Raw genomic sequence first — 15,358 nt, 5'->3', positions numbered from 1 at the left:
TTACTTGACCTCTCTGGTGCTTCAGTTTTTTGTTTTTTGTTTTTTTAACCTGTCAGAGTGCCAATAATAGAGTCTACAGAGGACCCCAAACTGTTGCTTTCTCTATTTTGTTCTCTTCATAGGAAATAAACTTCTCACTGAAAAGACCAGCATGTGCTTTTGCTTTTATTCATTTGACAAACATTTATTGAGCACCTGCTGTGTCCTCACCACTGTTCTGAGCACTGGGGCCAAGCAGTGAACATGACAGACACAAACCCATGCTGTCACAGAACTGACATTCCAAAGGGAGAGGTAGAAAATAATCAGGATAAAAAAGCAAAATGTGTTGCCTGTAAGAGAGTAGCAAGGTAAGCAGATAGGACCGGAAATGTACACATGGCCAGAGGCCTCACCCAGGGTGATATTTTTTTGCAGGCCAGAAGGAGCAGAGAGAAGGCACAGGCATATGTGGGGGAAGATGGGTCCAGGCAGAGGGAACAGCAGGTGCAAAGGCCCTGCGGTGGGAACATGCCAAGTACTATTTAAGATGCTAGAGACACAGTGGTAAGACAGATGCCATCCTATCTTGAAGGTGCTCACAGTTTAGTGGAGGGAGGAGACAGATAAACGGATCTATAATATCCTCCCAGGTGATAAGCAGGAGAGGGCCTTAGTAGAAGATGGTCAGGGCAGGCCCCTCTGAGGAGGTGATCATTGAGCAGAGGCCCAGAAGGAGGCGGTAGAGAAAGCAGGTGTGTATCTGGGGCAAATCTATTGACACTGGCCTGGCGGATAATACCTCTTCTGCTCCTTTCACTCAGTTGGGGCTCAGGTTTCCAAACAGAGGCTAGGCTGTCTGTGAACTGCTGAAGGAGGGGGACTCTGATGGGGAGTGCAGACCTCTCAGCCTCTGGCGGCTATCTGCCCCACTCCTTCTCACACTGGCTCTAGTGTTTGCGTTGGTGTGCTGGGTGGGGCTCTAGCTTAGGGGACTGGGTTCCCCATCAAAGCTCCAAATCTATCTTCAAAGGAGCCACTGGGCCCTGCGCCACTGGGCAGAAGGGAGTGTCAGCCTGGAGCTGAGCTAGGAACCCCCCCCCCAAGCTGTGTCCCATCTGGGTTTCTCCTGGCTCCGGGTGGGGTCTGGCAGCTCACATTCCCCACTCTTTCCATGGCAAAGAGGGGGTGGAGGATACTCTCTCTGTCCCAGTGGTGGAGCCGGTGGGACCCAGAGGCAGCCCAGTGGTGAAATCCCTTGTACTGGGTTGTAAATTGTTCCTGCCTGAGTTCATATGCAGAAGGCGCTTGCCCCAACTAGCTGTGTGACCCTGAGCGGCTCACTTACCTTCTCTGAACCCACATCTCCACCATAGTTCATAGTAACTCCCACCTTCTGAGGATTCATGTCTTGGGAAGTGCTTGATGGAAGTTACCCATTCCTTTGGGGAAGACTGAGCCCTGGAGGGTTATCTGGGCCCATGTCCCCCAAGACCATCTCCCAGGGAGGAACACGTACGTGAGATGAGATGAAGTAGGGGACCTCCCCACACCGCCAAGCTCTCTTTGAAGGGAAGCAGGGAGGCCTGGAGTCTAATTAATCACTGGGAAGGGCCAGACAGATGCCCTAGGGGAAAGGTCCGCATTTACCCTGTTTTCTCAGAAGCCCCTGCAATCCTGGCTTGGGCAGGGCTCGGAGTTGGGGCACAGAATAGGAAGGCTGGCAAAGGATGAGTGGCCTGGGCAGAAGCCACCCTCCCCATCCCGTCCACCCTCCCCATCCCGTCCACCCTCCAGCCACCGGGTGCTAGTTAGGGCAACGGCCGGGGCGCCTTAAGCCTCCAAAGACAACAACCACCGAAACAAGGGATTGAACCGTTTATTGGCCTGGGCCCGGGTCTCAGGCACGGGGGGCATCTGGGGAGCTGTATGGGGGGAGACAAGCCCCCAACTGGCTCCTTGCCCCCCAAGGCCCCCTCCCCCAGCCTTTGCATTCACAAGAAATCGCTTTGAGGCATGAGGTTTCCTTCCCCGAGGCGAGCTGTACCCCAGCTCTCAAGCGGGGAGATGAGCCAGCAATTACAAAGGGGTCTGTGCAGGGGCCAGACCCCTCTTTGGCAGCTTCAACACAGACGTGAGACGACAATAGCATCCATTCTGGGGAAGCACGGTGGGGAGAGGAGATCACACGCATCACACACACGTGCACACAGACACACATAAATATACATTTGTACCGCAACATCCCTTCCATCTATCCAAGGAATTAGCAAAGTCCTTCTGGGGCAGGTGAGGGGAGAGCACTCCACAAGCGTTGTTCTTGGCCCCCCTACCCCCATGCTTCTCCATACAATACAACTCAAAAGGAGGCACAGCAGGCTCAAGGCTGCCCTGCCTCAGGAGATCTGGTTACCTTGGCTGGGCTGGACGTGGGAGTAGCTTGGGGGGGTGGTTTTTAGGAGTGGGGGTCCTGTGCCAACAGCTCCCCTAGAACTTTCTCAAGTTCCATCCTTTCCCACCAGGAGGCCTAGAGCCCTCCTCAGCTCCCCCAGATCAGTTTTTCCAGCCCTTGGTGACTCCTTTGTGTCCCAGATAGTGCAATTGGCCAATGAGGTCTGAGAATAGCATCCAGCCGCCCCCCCCCCCCCCCCCCGCCGCCCCGCCGTGGTTTCCCAGCATCTCGTGGAGAGACAGAGGAAAGGGAAGAAGCAGCCAAAGTGGGCAGCTGGTGAAATTTGGGGAAGCTGTGGATTTGGGCCTTGCAACTGTCAGCCGGGGCCGCCCAGGACAGTCAGGGAGGAGGCCCCCAGCCCTTTGGGACAGTGGTTCTGGGGAAGTGGCCTGAGGTTGCCAGGAAAAGGTGACAGGCCGGGGGGGGGGGGGGCGGCTGGATTCAGAGAGGGAAGTTCTGTACAGGGCAGAAGGTCAGAGAGTCGTGAAATGTTGAAATCCCTTGTACCGGGTTGTAAATTGTTCCTGCCCTGAGCTCCCCAAGTGCTTGCCTGCTGTCACCTAGGCCCCTTCCCGGTCCCCCGGGGCCTCCCCATGATTCAGGTCTGAAGGGGGGGTCACTTCAGTTACTGCACTAGCCTCTGACCCTGCTGCAGCTCTGCCATCCGACGGGTCGGTGTCTCAGCCGGCCGTGCCCGGGGTGAAATATTTTCAATATCACCCAGGTCTGTGGCGTGGGGGGCATCTTGCTTGGCAGAACCCCCATCTCTGTCCGAGGTCACCCGGCGCCTCTCCACAGAGCCCGCTGCCATGGCCTGGTGGCCCACTTGCCCCTCAGACCACTGTGTTGCCCTCCAGAAATGTGGGCGACGTGGGCATGTGCGTGCCCCTCTCCAGAGAGCTGGAGCTGCGGAGAGGCAGGAGCCGATGGCCCGGGGTCCCCCCCCGCCGTCCTTGAACCCCCGCCGCCCGCCGGCAGCACTGCATCGGCCGCAGTACCTCCCGCCGCAGGTCCCGGCTGCGCCACGTGTAGATGACCGGGTTGAGCAGTGAGTTCAGGGTGGCGAAGGCAAAGAAGTAATGGGCCTTGTAGAGGACAGGGCAGGACCGGACGGGGCAGGCGTAGTCCAGGAGCAGGATGCTAAAGGCAGGCAGCCAGCAGACAATGAAGACACCCAGCACAATGGTGACCGTCTTGAGCAGGGCCAGCGTCTGGGGGCCGGCCACATCGGCATGGCTGGAGCGGACCACGCAGTAGATGCGGACATACAGAGCGACAATGGCCAGTAAGATGACGGAGAAGATGGTGACCACGCAGAGCACATAGTGCTTGGTGTAAAGCGGCAGAACGGTGGAACAGGCCTCGAGATGGCCCAGGCAGTTCCAGCCAAGGATGGGCAGGCCGCCGAGAGCAAGTGAGATGAGCCACGAGGCAGCGATCAGCAGCAGCATGCGGCAGCTCTTGTCGCTGCCATAGAGCTTGACCTTGGCAATGGCCACGTGCCGCTCGATGGCGATGGCCAGGAGGCTGAAGACAGAGGCGGAGAGCGTGATGAAGGCGGAGCCCTCTCGGGCAAACCACTGCACCGGTGTCAGCCCCAGCGTGACCGGGCCCGAGAGCAAGGTATTGGCTATGAAGGCCACTCCTGCCAGCAGGTCCGAGGCGGCCAGGTTGCCCAGGAACAGGTACATGGCCGAGTGGAACTTGCTATTGCGAGCGACTGCGATTAGCACCAGCAGGTTCTCCACCACGATGGCGAAACAGAGGATGATGATGAGGGCCAAGGCCACCTGGCGGGAGGGCGTCTCCTGAGTGTCCAGCGTCTCCTTGGTGTAATTATAGTGTTCCCGGACCTTGCTGGGACTTAGGTACTCTGAGTACAGGCTGCCCATGGTGGGGCTCAGTGGCCGGCTAGGGCCATGGGGCTGTCAGAGCTGCAGAGAGAGAAGACAGACAGAGACAGACAAGACAGACAGACAGGTCAGTGCTGTGGCTGCCCCCTGGGCTCTGACTTTGGATGGCAGTGGTTGGAGTCCCAGCTCCCTCACTTCTCACTGAGTGGCCACATGAAGTCAGAAGTATCATCATCCCTGCTTTACCAAAGGGAAACCCAAAGAGGTCAACTCACTTGCTGTAAGTCTCAAAGCTAGAGAACCACTCCAAAGCCTCTATAACCTCTAGGCTACACTGTCTTTCCAAAGAACAGAAGCTCCCCCAAACGGCATGACAGACACAAAGTAAACTTCCAGAGCTCTTGCGCACCTACCCAGAGAGTGAGCCTTGGGCAGGGCCTGGAGGGCTCATCTCCCTTCTGGAATACACTAGAGCCTGGGGCCTCGTGCTGCCTGCCAACCTGGGTCAGCAAGATGCTGGCTGCTGATAGCACCATCCCCTGCTCATTACCACCCACTGCCCTGGATTTCAGGCTGGGTCTAAGCCTTGCGGCCATGGGTGCTCCCAAGATAAGGTCTTGGGGAGACACCAGGGCGGCCCTGAGGTTTAAGCGTCTCCGACGTGATGGCATCTTCAAGGACAAAGACCTTGGAGGCAAACCAGGGTTCAACCCCACTCCACCTGACATGCTGTGGGACCTCGGGCAAGTCACTCAACACTCGGCCTCTCAGCCCCCAATGTCCTCATCTGTGCAATGGGGAGAAGGAAGCCCGCTTTATAGGAGTACTGGGAAAATCCTCTTGAATGGTACATGAGGCACCCTTAGCACATAGCAAGCACTCAATAAATATTAGCCAATATATTAGCTCCCCTCTTCCTGCCCCCCCACACACACAGCCGGGGACTAGGTGCCCTCCAGCCAGTCTTTGAGGAGGGGATGTAGACTGACCTAGCCAGGCAAGATTCCCAACATCCTGTTCTCATCAGCACCATCTAGCCCTGCCCTGGGACAGAGGGTCCCAGCTGGGTGGGCAGGGCCCTGGCACCCCCCTCCCCCGCCACAATGAAATCCAGATGTGAGGCCCCAGGAACAAACAGGGTGGAGTCCTCACTTCCCAGTCACATCCGGTGTGGGAAAGGCTGGGAGGGGGTGATGGGATGGGGGAGCCGCAGGAGACCAGTCTGGGAGGTCCTGGCGGGGAGGATGGGGCAGCGCTGAAGTCATGTGAGCCGAAGAGGGGGCGAGCGGCAGCGCTGAAGTCATGTGAGCCGAAGAGGGGGCGAGCGGCACCGCGGAGAGGGGGCTGAGGGGAGGTGGGGGACGGCATTTGTTTCCATGAAAGCCTGAGTCACCCCCCTCTCAAGGAAAACTGAGCCGTGGGGGGAGGGGGCGGGAAGAAGCGTGGGCAGAGAGGCCAACATCACGGCCTCCTCCCAGCTTGGTGGTGGCGGCGGGGGGTGTCGCAGAGGGGCTGGTGCAGTGTCTGTCTTTCACGAGGGGGGCCTGGAGGAAGCTCCAGCCTTTAGCTAATGGGGGAAGGCGCGGGAGGAGCCCTCCCTAGGTGCCTGGAAACATGCCTGGCAAGGACCACGTGCGCTCCAGGAGTGCCGTTCCAGAAGAGGCTGGTTAGGCCGGTTCCTAGTGAGCCTGGGAATTATGGGGGGCTTCCGGGGTCACCCAAGCCATCTCAGTCCCCGGACGCCCCCTCAGAGGGGCGCCCTGGCCCCGGGCCTGACAGAGGCAGCTGCTCCCCCTGGGTGAAGGGGCATCCGTCCTAGTTTGGAAACAGAGAAGGGCTTGTGCGCATCCCCGGAGACTGCCGCCCCGCCCAGATCGCCACACAGAGGCCCCTTGTTCCCCTGCCGGACCGGGCCCTGGGCGCCCCGATGCCCTCTGCCCGTTGCAGGCTGCAGCCGGCCGGGAGCTGGCTTGGCCCTGGCCTCCGCTTTACTGGACCGGCCTTCGGGGCAGAAACAGCCCGCGCCCTGATTGGCTTATTTTCAATCCCAGGGCCTTGAGCGATTCGCCCATTGGCCGGAGCTTTCCGTCCTCGGCATTTGATTGGCCCAGTTGGGGGCGCTGTAAGGAAGGCGCTAGCGATCTGTCCTTTGCCGGCCGACCACTTCTTTCGGAGAACAGAGGTAGGGCTGTGCGGATGTCCCTGGGGGGAGTGTGAACCGCGGCCTGACCGCCGGGTCACGCCGACCAGGCGCCCCCAGGCTGCCCTGGCCTGCTGGGCCCCTCCTGAGGTTCATGACTGAGAAGCAAGGGCCCGTTGCAGGCCTGGGAAGCACCCGTGCTGGTGGTCCCATGGCCACCCCCTTCACCCCTCCCTCACACGGGGCCACCAACCTTCTGGTCTGGCAGCCAAGAGGAAGAGTTATGGAGGCTTCCTGGAGAAATAAGAATTGGGTTCAGTCCTCCCACCCCAGAGACCCACAGAAAAGTCTGTCTTCTTCCTTGGGGGGTGTGGGGGGGGTGGGGATTGGGAGCCTGCACACTCACTTTCTGCAGCCCTTGGAGGCTGTCAAGGCATCCTCAGAAGGAGGCGTGACTCGCCTAGTTAGAGAAGGGGAAACTGAGGCCCACACTGCTTCCCTCTTCTCATCTTCCCCACTAGGACTTTGCTGAAGACAGAGCTTAAGGCAGGCTCATGCTTCCCAGAAAGAGGAAGCGGGGCCTGGAGATTGGGGCCGACAGAAGAGGCATCCCCAGGCCGATACAGGCCTTGGCTGCTTCCCCGCCCTGTGTCAGGCTCCAGAGGGCCTGTCTCCTGCTCACCTTCACCAAGGCCATCCTAACTTCTTCCCAGAGGCTCAGTAAGAGGTCACTGGGCTCAGAACCGTGGAATGGCCAGGCCTGAAATGGAATGAGAGGGACAAGTGACAGGGTTTGGAGGGAAGGGAAGATAGACCAAGACTGTTCAGGGGGAGATTAGAAGAGAGGAAGGACAGGGGAAGCCTCAGCAGCGTCCAAGAGCCCCTCCTCCAAGTTCCCCTGAGGCAGGCCCTCAGTGCTTACAGTTCCACTGATCCATGCCACTTGCCCTAGGGCAGCGCCCCCCACCCCCTTTTGGTTTCCCTTCAGCTGTCAGGCCCGCCCTACACTGCCGTTCTCCATGCAGCAGCCAGGGGGAGCTATTGAAGTCTATTTAAGTCACAAGGCCAATAGACTGTGTCATTCCCCCAGCTCCAAATTCTTCCATGGCTCCCCACTGCCCAAAACGGCCTGGCCCCTGCCCATCTGGCCTCCTCCCACTCTCCCCCAGGTCCTCTCAATTCCAACCACACTGGCCTCCTAGGTGCCACCCCCATCCCTACCTCAGAGACTGTGCTCTTGCTGTTCATCCACCTGGCATGCCCTTCCCTCAAATCCTGGAATGACTGTCTTCTCCTCTTTCTGGTTCGGTTTTAAGGTCACCGGCTCAGAGGGGTCTCCTCTGACCGTCAGTCTATCATAGCCACCTTCCCTAGGGCCTTTCTATGACAGCATCTTGCTTTATTATCTTCACACAACTTGCCATTCTCAGAGATTATTATTGTAATTTTTGTTTTCTGTCTGGCTTCCGTGGTAGAATATGAGTGTTGGAGGCCAGCGACCGAGTCCGTTTTCAGCCCCTTTGGCATGATGCCTGGCATACAGAGGTACTCAGAAAACGTGTGTGATGGATGATGGATGATGGATGGATGATGGATGGATGATGGATGATGGATGATGGATGGATGGATGGACGGACGGACGAATGAAAGAAGCCCCGTGGGCCCCCGACGGTAGAGGCACCTAAACTCAGCCTAGCCCCCAAACAACAGTAAAGGCTGGCCGCCGGCAGCCCCCTGACCGGCGAAGCCCGGCGCGTCTCCATGGAGACAGCGGCAGGACCCGCCCCCGCCCTCGGGCTGCAGTCTAGGCCTCCTTATCTGGCGGTGGAATGCGCGGTATCCACACTCGCTCCCGCTGGGGCCGCGCCTCCTCTCTCGCGACAGCCACACGCGAGGAACCCCTACATGTCCCGTGGGGGTGGGGGACGCCTCTGCGTCCCGCCAGGGGCTTCGTCCCAGTATTCCCAGAGGACTTAGGGGCGGGAGTCGGGGGGGGGGATCCCAGCAGCAGCCGCACGGCCATACCAAACCGCCGTCGCGCCACGCGGGGGGCCCGTGGGCTCAGCGCGTGGCGCCTGGAGCATCTGACTAGGGCAGAGTCGGGGGAGGGCATGGAAATCCCCGGGTGAGTCAACTCGTGCCAGAGGAGGGGGCGAGGTTCCGACGCCCTGCTGGGCCCGGGACCACACGGGGTCCGCGCCACGGGTGACTGCACCCCCGCCCTGTCCCTGGGCCCCAGGTGAAAGAGAGGCGCGGGAGTCACGCACTCACGTTCCCTTTCCTTCCAGAACAAAGCCACGCCCCCGAGGGGGGTGACTGAAAACGACGAACTACTCGGGGAAACTGAGACACCGAGGCCGACCTGCAGGCGGTGGGGCAGACGGCCCTCCCTGGGGACCCCGCCCCTTGGCTTAGAAGCTCCGCGGCGCGCTGCACCTTTCGCTCTCGCCCAGCCCGAGTCGGCCTGCGGGAGAGCCCTCCCCTCATACACATTCCCCAAGCCCCCCCCTCCCTCCCCCCCGGTCCCGGACCACACCGTTCTGCCTCCCAGTCTCTGGCCGAAAGCGCTCGGATCCGCCTTCTCTTCGGCGCCAACTTCCTGCCGCCGGGGAAGGCGGGGAGCTCAGTCTGGGGGTTCGCGGGCGAGGCTGTAGGGGCCGCCTGGAGTCGTGGAGAGGGCGCACAGTGACCACTCCCTCTGTGCGGCAGGAGCACCCGCGGCGCGTGCGCGCCCCGGTGCGCCCCCAACCCCTGGCCTGGCTCCCCAACTCCGATCCTGCGACTCAGGGATCCCGGGACCGTCCTTTCTGCCTCCCCCTCGTCCCGCACACTCACCTGGCTGGGCCGGCCCGGGTCCCTGCCCTGGCCGGAGGGGCTCTGGCGTCTGCGTCCCCGGGACGGCATCGGCAGGGGCTGGGGCTGCCCGCCGGGCTGGGACTGCGTCCCGGGGCTCGGGACCAGGGACAGAGGGGGGCGGGGAGAGACACCGCCTAGGCCCCCCACTCGCCCCGCCCTCCTCTCCTCCCCTTTCCGGCGGCGGCGGCAATGAATTCCAGATGTGGCGGGTCGGCCCGGGCGCGCGCGCTGGGGACGGCGGGGGAGGCACGCGGGGTCCCTTTGTCCGCCCCCCCACCTCTCGCCCTGCCCCTCCCAGCCCCCACTCGTGAGAACCTGCCGGCGCGTGACGTCACGCGACTGCGTGACGTCACGCCCCTCCTGGCCAGGTGGCCTCAACCTGAAACAACTGTCTTCGGTTGTAGATATACTCTTGCCTCATCCCTGGGGCCCCGGAATTGGAGGAGAACATGAGATCCCCTTTATTTACTCAACAAGGAGCCGCCGAAGCACCTCTGTGTCAAAGCAGCAAATAGGCATGAAGCGCCTCCTCTGAGTTCCTCCAATAATCAAGTCCCACCATGTGCCACGCCCTGCCCCAAAGACAGGATTAGTTTTTGCCTTGATAAGACCTTAGAATTCAGATAAGACCCCTAAAAAAGTGGGAGCACCCAACAGTCTATGCTGCCTCTGCCCTTGCTGTAGTCAACCAGCCAAGAAGGCCTGGGTTCATCCTGCCTTCCAACGTGGGGCCCAATCTTCTATACAGTTCTTTGGCTTCCCTCTCTCTCTCTCTTTTTTTTTTTTTTAAGATTTTATTTATTTCTCAGAGAGAGAGAGGGAGGGAGAGAGCACAAGCAGGGGAAGCGGCAGGCAGAAAGAGAAGCAGGCTCCCCGCTGAGCAGGGAGCCTGATGCTGCGGGGCTCCATCCCAGGACCCCGAGATCATGACCTGAGCTGAAGGTGGATGCTCAACCGACTGAGCCACCCAGGCGTCCCTGGTTTCCCTCTCTTTTCCTCATTTCAGCTTCTCCTGGGCGACTCTGCGTGCCTAGCTGCTGAGATGGAAGGACACCCTCATTTACTGATGTGCGCACGTGTGTGTGTGTGAGAAATCAGCAGCTAGACAACATGATAGGAGAGCCCCTCATTCCTTCAACAAATATTTTTGGTATACCTCCTGGGCACAGCAGTGAACAAAACAGGAAAAAAAGGTCCTCACCCTCATGGAGCGTATGTTCAGGTGCAAGAGACAGCCTTTTAGGAGGGCACTGTTCGAGAAAATGCATGCATAACCTTCTTATGTCTATTTACCAGATACATTAAGCACCTGCTGTGTACCAGACAGTATCCTAAGAAGGATATATCAGGAACAAAACAGACAAAATTCCTTGTCCCTGTGGAGCTGATGTTCCATCACATGTGCTCAGAATATCCAGAATATTGCAGAAAGAAGAAACTAGTGAATTCCCTGGGAGAGGAGGGGAGAGATAGGGACAGGGCACGGGAGGGAGGCTGCTTTCATTCTGTGAATGCTCTCCTACCTTTTGATTTTTGTAACATGTGCATGTGTGTCCTATGCCAATAATAAATTAAACATTGACAGCTGGAGACCTAGATGGTGCAATAAAAAGGAGAGAGAGGTTCAGTGCACTTTTCTGTAGGTGTATCATACTTCAGTCAAGAATGTTGAAACGCAAAACGATGAAAAAAGGGTATCTGCACTCCCATGTTCATTGCAGCATTATTCACAATAGCCAAGATATGAAATAACCTAAGCGTTCATCAATAGAGGAATGGATAAAGAAAATGTGGTATAGGGGCGCCTGGGTGGCTCAGTCCGTTAAGCATCTGCTTTTGGCTCAGGTCATGATCCCGGGGTCTCGGGATCGAGCCCCGAGATGGGCTCCCTGTTGAGCACGGAGTCTGCTTCTCCCTCTCCCTCTGCCCCTCCCCCCAGCTTGTGTGCACGCACGGTCTCTCTCTCTCTCTCTCTCAAATAAGTAAGTAAAATCTTTTAAAAATTATTTTAAAAAGGGGCGCCTGGGTAGCTCAGTCATTAGGCGTCTGCCTTCGGCTCAGGTCATGGTCCCAGGGCCCTGGGATCAGCCCCGCATCAGGCTACCTGCTCAGCGGGAAGCCTGTTTCTCCCTCTCATACTCCCCCTGCTTGTGTTCCCTCACTCGCTGTGTCTCTCTCTGCCAAATAAATAAATAAAATATTTTAAAAAATAAAAATAAACAATTATTAAAAAAAGAAAATACGATACACACAGTGGAATATTATTCAGCCATGAGAAAGAAGAAAATCCTGCCATTTTCAACAGCATGGATGAACCTGGAGAGACTATACAAAGTGAAATAAGCCAAGCAGATAAAGACAAATACTGTTTGGTATCACTTATATGTGCAATCTAAATGAAACGAAACAAGGTCAAACTCAGAGAAACAGAGAGGAGGAAAGTGGTGATTGTCAGGGGCTGGGGCTGGGAGGGAAAAGGGAGAGTTGGGTAAAAGGGTACAAACTTGCAGCTGTGAGATGAATACGGTCTGAGGATCTAATGTAAAATGTGGTGGCTGTCCTTGCTGACTCTGTATTGTATAACTGAAATTCGCCAAGAGAGTAGAACTTAAGCGTTCTCACACACACAAAACATAAATGTGTGAGATGATGAAAGTCTTAATTAATTAGCTGTGCACCCTTTCACAGCATGTACATATATCAAATCAAAATGATGCACACTTCCAATATCTCACAGTTTTATATGTCAACGGTGCCTCAAGAAAGATGAAATTAAAAAAAAAAAACAAAAAAAACAAAATTAAGGCAGCTTGATACCCAGACAATGCAACCAACAGAAGGGAGAGGTTTAGTACAGGCTTCTGTATGTATATTATACTTCATAAAGGGTGTTGAAAAGCAAAAGAATACGAAAAGAAATTAAAAGTGATCCATTTCTGGGCGCCTGGGTGGCTCAGTTGGTTAAGCAACTGCCTTCGGCTCAGGTCATGATCCCGGAGTCCTGGGATCGAGTCCCACATCGGGCTCCCGGCTCAGCGGGGAGCCTGCTTCTCCCTCTGACCCTCTCCCCTCTCATGCTGTTTCTCTCTCTCTCTCTCTCTCTCTCAAATAAATAAATAAATAAAAATCTAAAAAAAAAATAAAAGTGATCCATTTCTGCCTATTAAAAAGTGAAAATGGGTTAGTCTTGGTGGGAAACTGTGTCAACATGTTCAGTTGAAAATAAGCACAATGTAGATCAGTTTGCATTGCTTGCCTGCATTTCTGGGTGTATTTATAAGAGCTGTATAAATACACACACATTTGCCTGTCGGCTCACCGGTCACCTCCCGGAGAAGGCACAAGACACCCGTCACAGCGGTTACCCTCTGGGAGGGGAACTGGGGGCAGGGGAACAGGTGAGAGGGGGCCAGATTTTTATAGTGTACCCTGGGGACTGTTGGAAATTCTTAGCTCATATTACCAATTTAAAAAATTGACAAAGACACGAGAAATCAAATAACAGGTAACAAATCACCAGACTTCTAGTCATAAAATTGTTCTTGTAATAAAAATAATAATGAATATTATCAATAATATAAACAATAACATGGCTAATAAACATACTGATGATATTATTCAACATATTGCTATTAAATAAATTTATATTAATAATAAACATAATTTTTTAAAAGAACAAACATCTGTAAAAAGAAACATGTCTAAAAAGAATAAATCTATATTAATAATAATACTTTTAAAAAAGAATAAACATTTAAGGGGCGCCTGGGTGGCTCAGTTGGTTAAGCAACTGCCTTCGGCTCAGGTCATGATCCTGGAGTCCCGGGATCAAGTCCCGCATCGGACTCCCTGCTCAGCGGGGAGTCTGCTTCTCCCTCTGATCCTCCCCCTCTCATGCTCTCTGTCTCCCATTCTCTCTCTCAGATAAATAAATAAAAAATCTTTAAAAAAAAATAAAAAAGAATAAACATTTAAACAAAAAAGAATAAAAAGAAATGAACATTTTAACATAACAATAAAAAATTTAAAAAAAATTAAAAAAATAAAAAAAATTAAAAAAATAAAAAAAAAAGAAATGAACATTAAGCATCAATGTATTGGTGGACCTGGCTGGCTCAGTGGGTAGGGCATGCAACTCTTGATCTCAGGGTCATGAGTTCAAGCCCCACATTAGGCGTTAGGTGCAGGGCTTAGTTAAAAAAAAAGAAAGAATCAATATATTAATGCTACATATATGTACTCAGCATATATATTCATATAATGCTCAGTGCTAGCTCTGGTTACGCCTCATTGGTTTCTGCCATCCAAAACTGACAGTCCGCGATGGAGGAGACAGAGAAGAAACGAGATTGTTCCAATGCAGGTAGTAGGGCTTTGATGGGGAGATAAAGAAAAGTCAGACAATGACTTTGTTCCTTTTCCTGAGCCAGATTTCCACTCAGTTCCAGGCCAGATCTTGGGGTCTGATCGGACCTCGGCAAAAACCCACTGAAACCCCTGCCAAGTGCAGTGTGTTGCCTGGACAACTTCTAGAAACCAGGTGTTCAACACACGGGGTACAAAGCACAAAGCAAACTGGGTCCTCCTCTCACCAGGGAGCTATCGGAGCGGAAATCTCAGCCCTCTGTGGGGACCTGAAGGCTGGGGAGGAAGTGCCCCCCCTACTCGGCCCGGCTGGCTCAGCAGTTTGCCATCCCCCCCAGGGACCTGGGGGTGGGGTGATATCAAGGCCACAGACATATCCGGGCCGTCTGTATTGGGACAGTGGCTCCTAGACAAAGGTGATGTCCCAAGAGACACACAGATACACCAAGAGACAATTTCCGCCTTCCCCCAGCACCGCCCCCCCCCCCCCATCTCCTACTTCTGGGTCAACCTGAGGTCTTGGCGGTCAGCTGAGGGAATGGGCTGGAAAGAGAACTGGAAAACACTGCAGGCCTAGACTTCCTGATGGTCTGGGAGGTCAAGGGGAAAGCTGAGCCCTGCCTAGGGGGGCCCCTGAATCAGAGAACAGTGGAAGAGGAAGGAAACGAGGCCCTTTTCTTAGGGAGCTCCCAGGCAGGGGGAAAGAGGAGAAGGAAGAGGCTTGGACCAGCCTCCACTAATTACAGGGCCACAGACAATAATGGTTAACGCTCCCACAACACAGACAGACAGGACTGGGAGCGGCTCTACGATTCCTCACAACTCTGGGGGGGAGCATTATTATTTATTGTCATCCCATTATTTTTAATAGACCTCAGTTTTTAGAACAGTTTTAGGTTCACAGCAAAACTGAACGGAAAGTACAGAGATTTCCCATATACCTTCTGCCCCCACACAGACAGAGCCTCCCCACTATCGAATTCCAACCAGAGGGGTACATTTGTTACAGTGAATGAACGTCTAGGCACCCAGAGCCCATAGTGTACCTTGGGGTTCACCCCGGCGTACATTCTATGGGTTTGGATGAACGTATAATGAATGACCCACCATTATCATATCACACAGAGTAGTTTCACTGCCCTAAAAATCCTCTGTGCTCTGCCAATTCATCCCTCCCTCCCCCCCAACACCTGGCACCACTCATCTGTTTACTATCTCCAAAGTTTTGTTTTTTCCTCATCACCCCATTTTAAAGATGAGGAAACCAAAGCACACAGTAGTGGTGGGACTTGAACTAGAACTCTTTGCTCTGTTGCTCATCCCGAGTCCCCGTCCTAGTCCTGAGTCAGTGACCCCCATCGCTGTCCCAGTGGGTCGGAACAGAAGGGCAGTGCTAACCACTCAGGACCACATCCATCCTTGGTGAGATGTGGAACATTCTCCTTAATCCCTCCATCCTCCCTGGGCCTCTGCTGTCCTCCCCAGCCCCCAGCTCTTGGTTTTTGGCAGGAGGGACTGCATGAAAAGAAGTGTCTGAGACAGGTCCCAAGTTTCTCGTCATCATCACAGCACTGGGGGAAGGGGCCCCAACTGCAGAGAAGCTTTCCAGATGCTGATCTTGGCAGACACTGGAGCTGCAAGCCGCCTTGTCTCCTCCGTAGGCTCGGGGCCCACTCTCCACTTCAGGGATGGGGCCGGAAAGCTGCACAGCTG

The 15,358-nt window shown here is 55.1% G+C and overlaps 1 protein-coding gene across 5 annotated transcripts; it reads right to left on the bottom strand.

Annotated features, from left to right (window-relative positions):
• Positions 1-1,842: 1,842 nt before the first annotated feature.
• S1PR2 (sphingosine-1-phosphate receptor 2) lies at positions 1,843-9,494 on the bottom strand. Of its 5 annotated transcripts, none has more exons than XM_078055865.1 (4): positions 9,260-9,494; positions 7,107-7,184; positions 6,678-6,718; positions 1,843-4,365 (listed from the first exon to the last, which is right to left on the bottom strand). In XM_078055865.1, the coding sequence occupies exon 4, from the start codon at positions 4,321-4,323 to the stop codon at positions 3,265-3,267; it is 1,059 nt and encodes a 352-aa protein (XP_077911991.1). In that variant the 5' UTR covers positions 4,324-4,365; positions 6,678-6,718; positions 7,107-7,184; positions 9,260-9,494; the 3' UTR covers positions 1,843-3,264. The 5 variants fall into 5 exon arrangements, with proteins under 5 accessions (XP_077911991.1, XP_035975519.1, XP_035975518.1 ...); XM_036119626.2 differs by lacking the exon at positions 6,678-6,718 and adding an exon at positions 8,961-9,085 and having other exon boundaries at positions 9,260-9,493; XM_036119625.2 differs by lacking the exon at positions 6,678-6,718 and having other exon boundaries at positions 9,260-9,493.
• Between the last annotated feature and the right edge of the window lie 5,864 nt (positions 9,495-15,358).

This window comes from Halichoerus grypus, chromosome 1, assembly GCF_964656455.1.
Source record: "Halichoerus grypus chromosome 1, mHalGry1.hap1.1, whole genome shotgun sequence".
Classification (NCBI taxonomy): Eukaryota; Metazoa; Chordata; class Mammalia; order Carnivora; family Phocidae; genus Halichoerus; species Halichoerus grypus.
Note: the sequence above shows the minus strand (reverse complement) of the source record. Positions and strands in the feature narration are given on the sequence as shown.

Excerpts from the sequence above, each read along its gene's own strand:
- S1PR2 (XM_078055865.1), bottom strand. The coding sequence starts at position 4,323 with ATGGGCAGCCTGTACTCAGAGTACCTAAGTCCCAGCAAGGTCCGGGAA.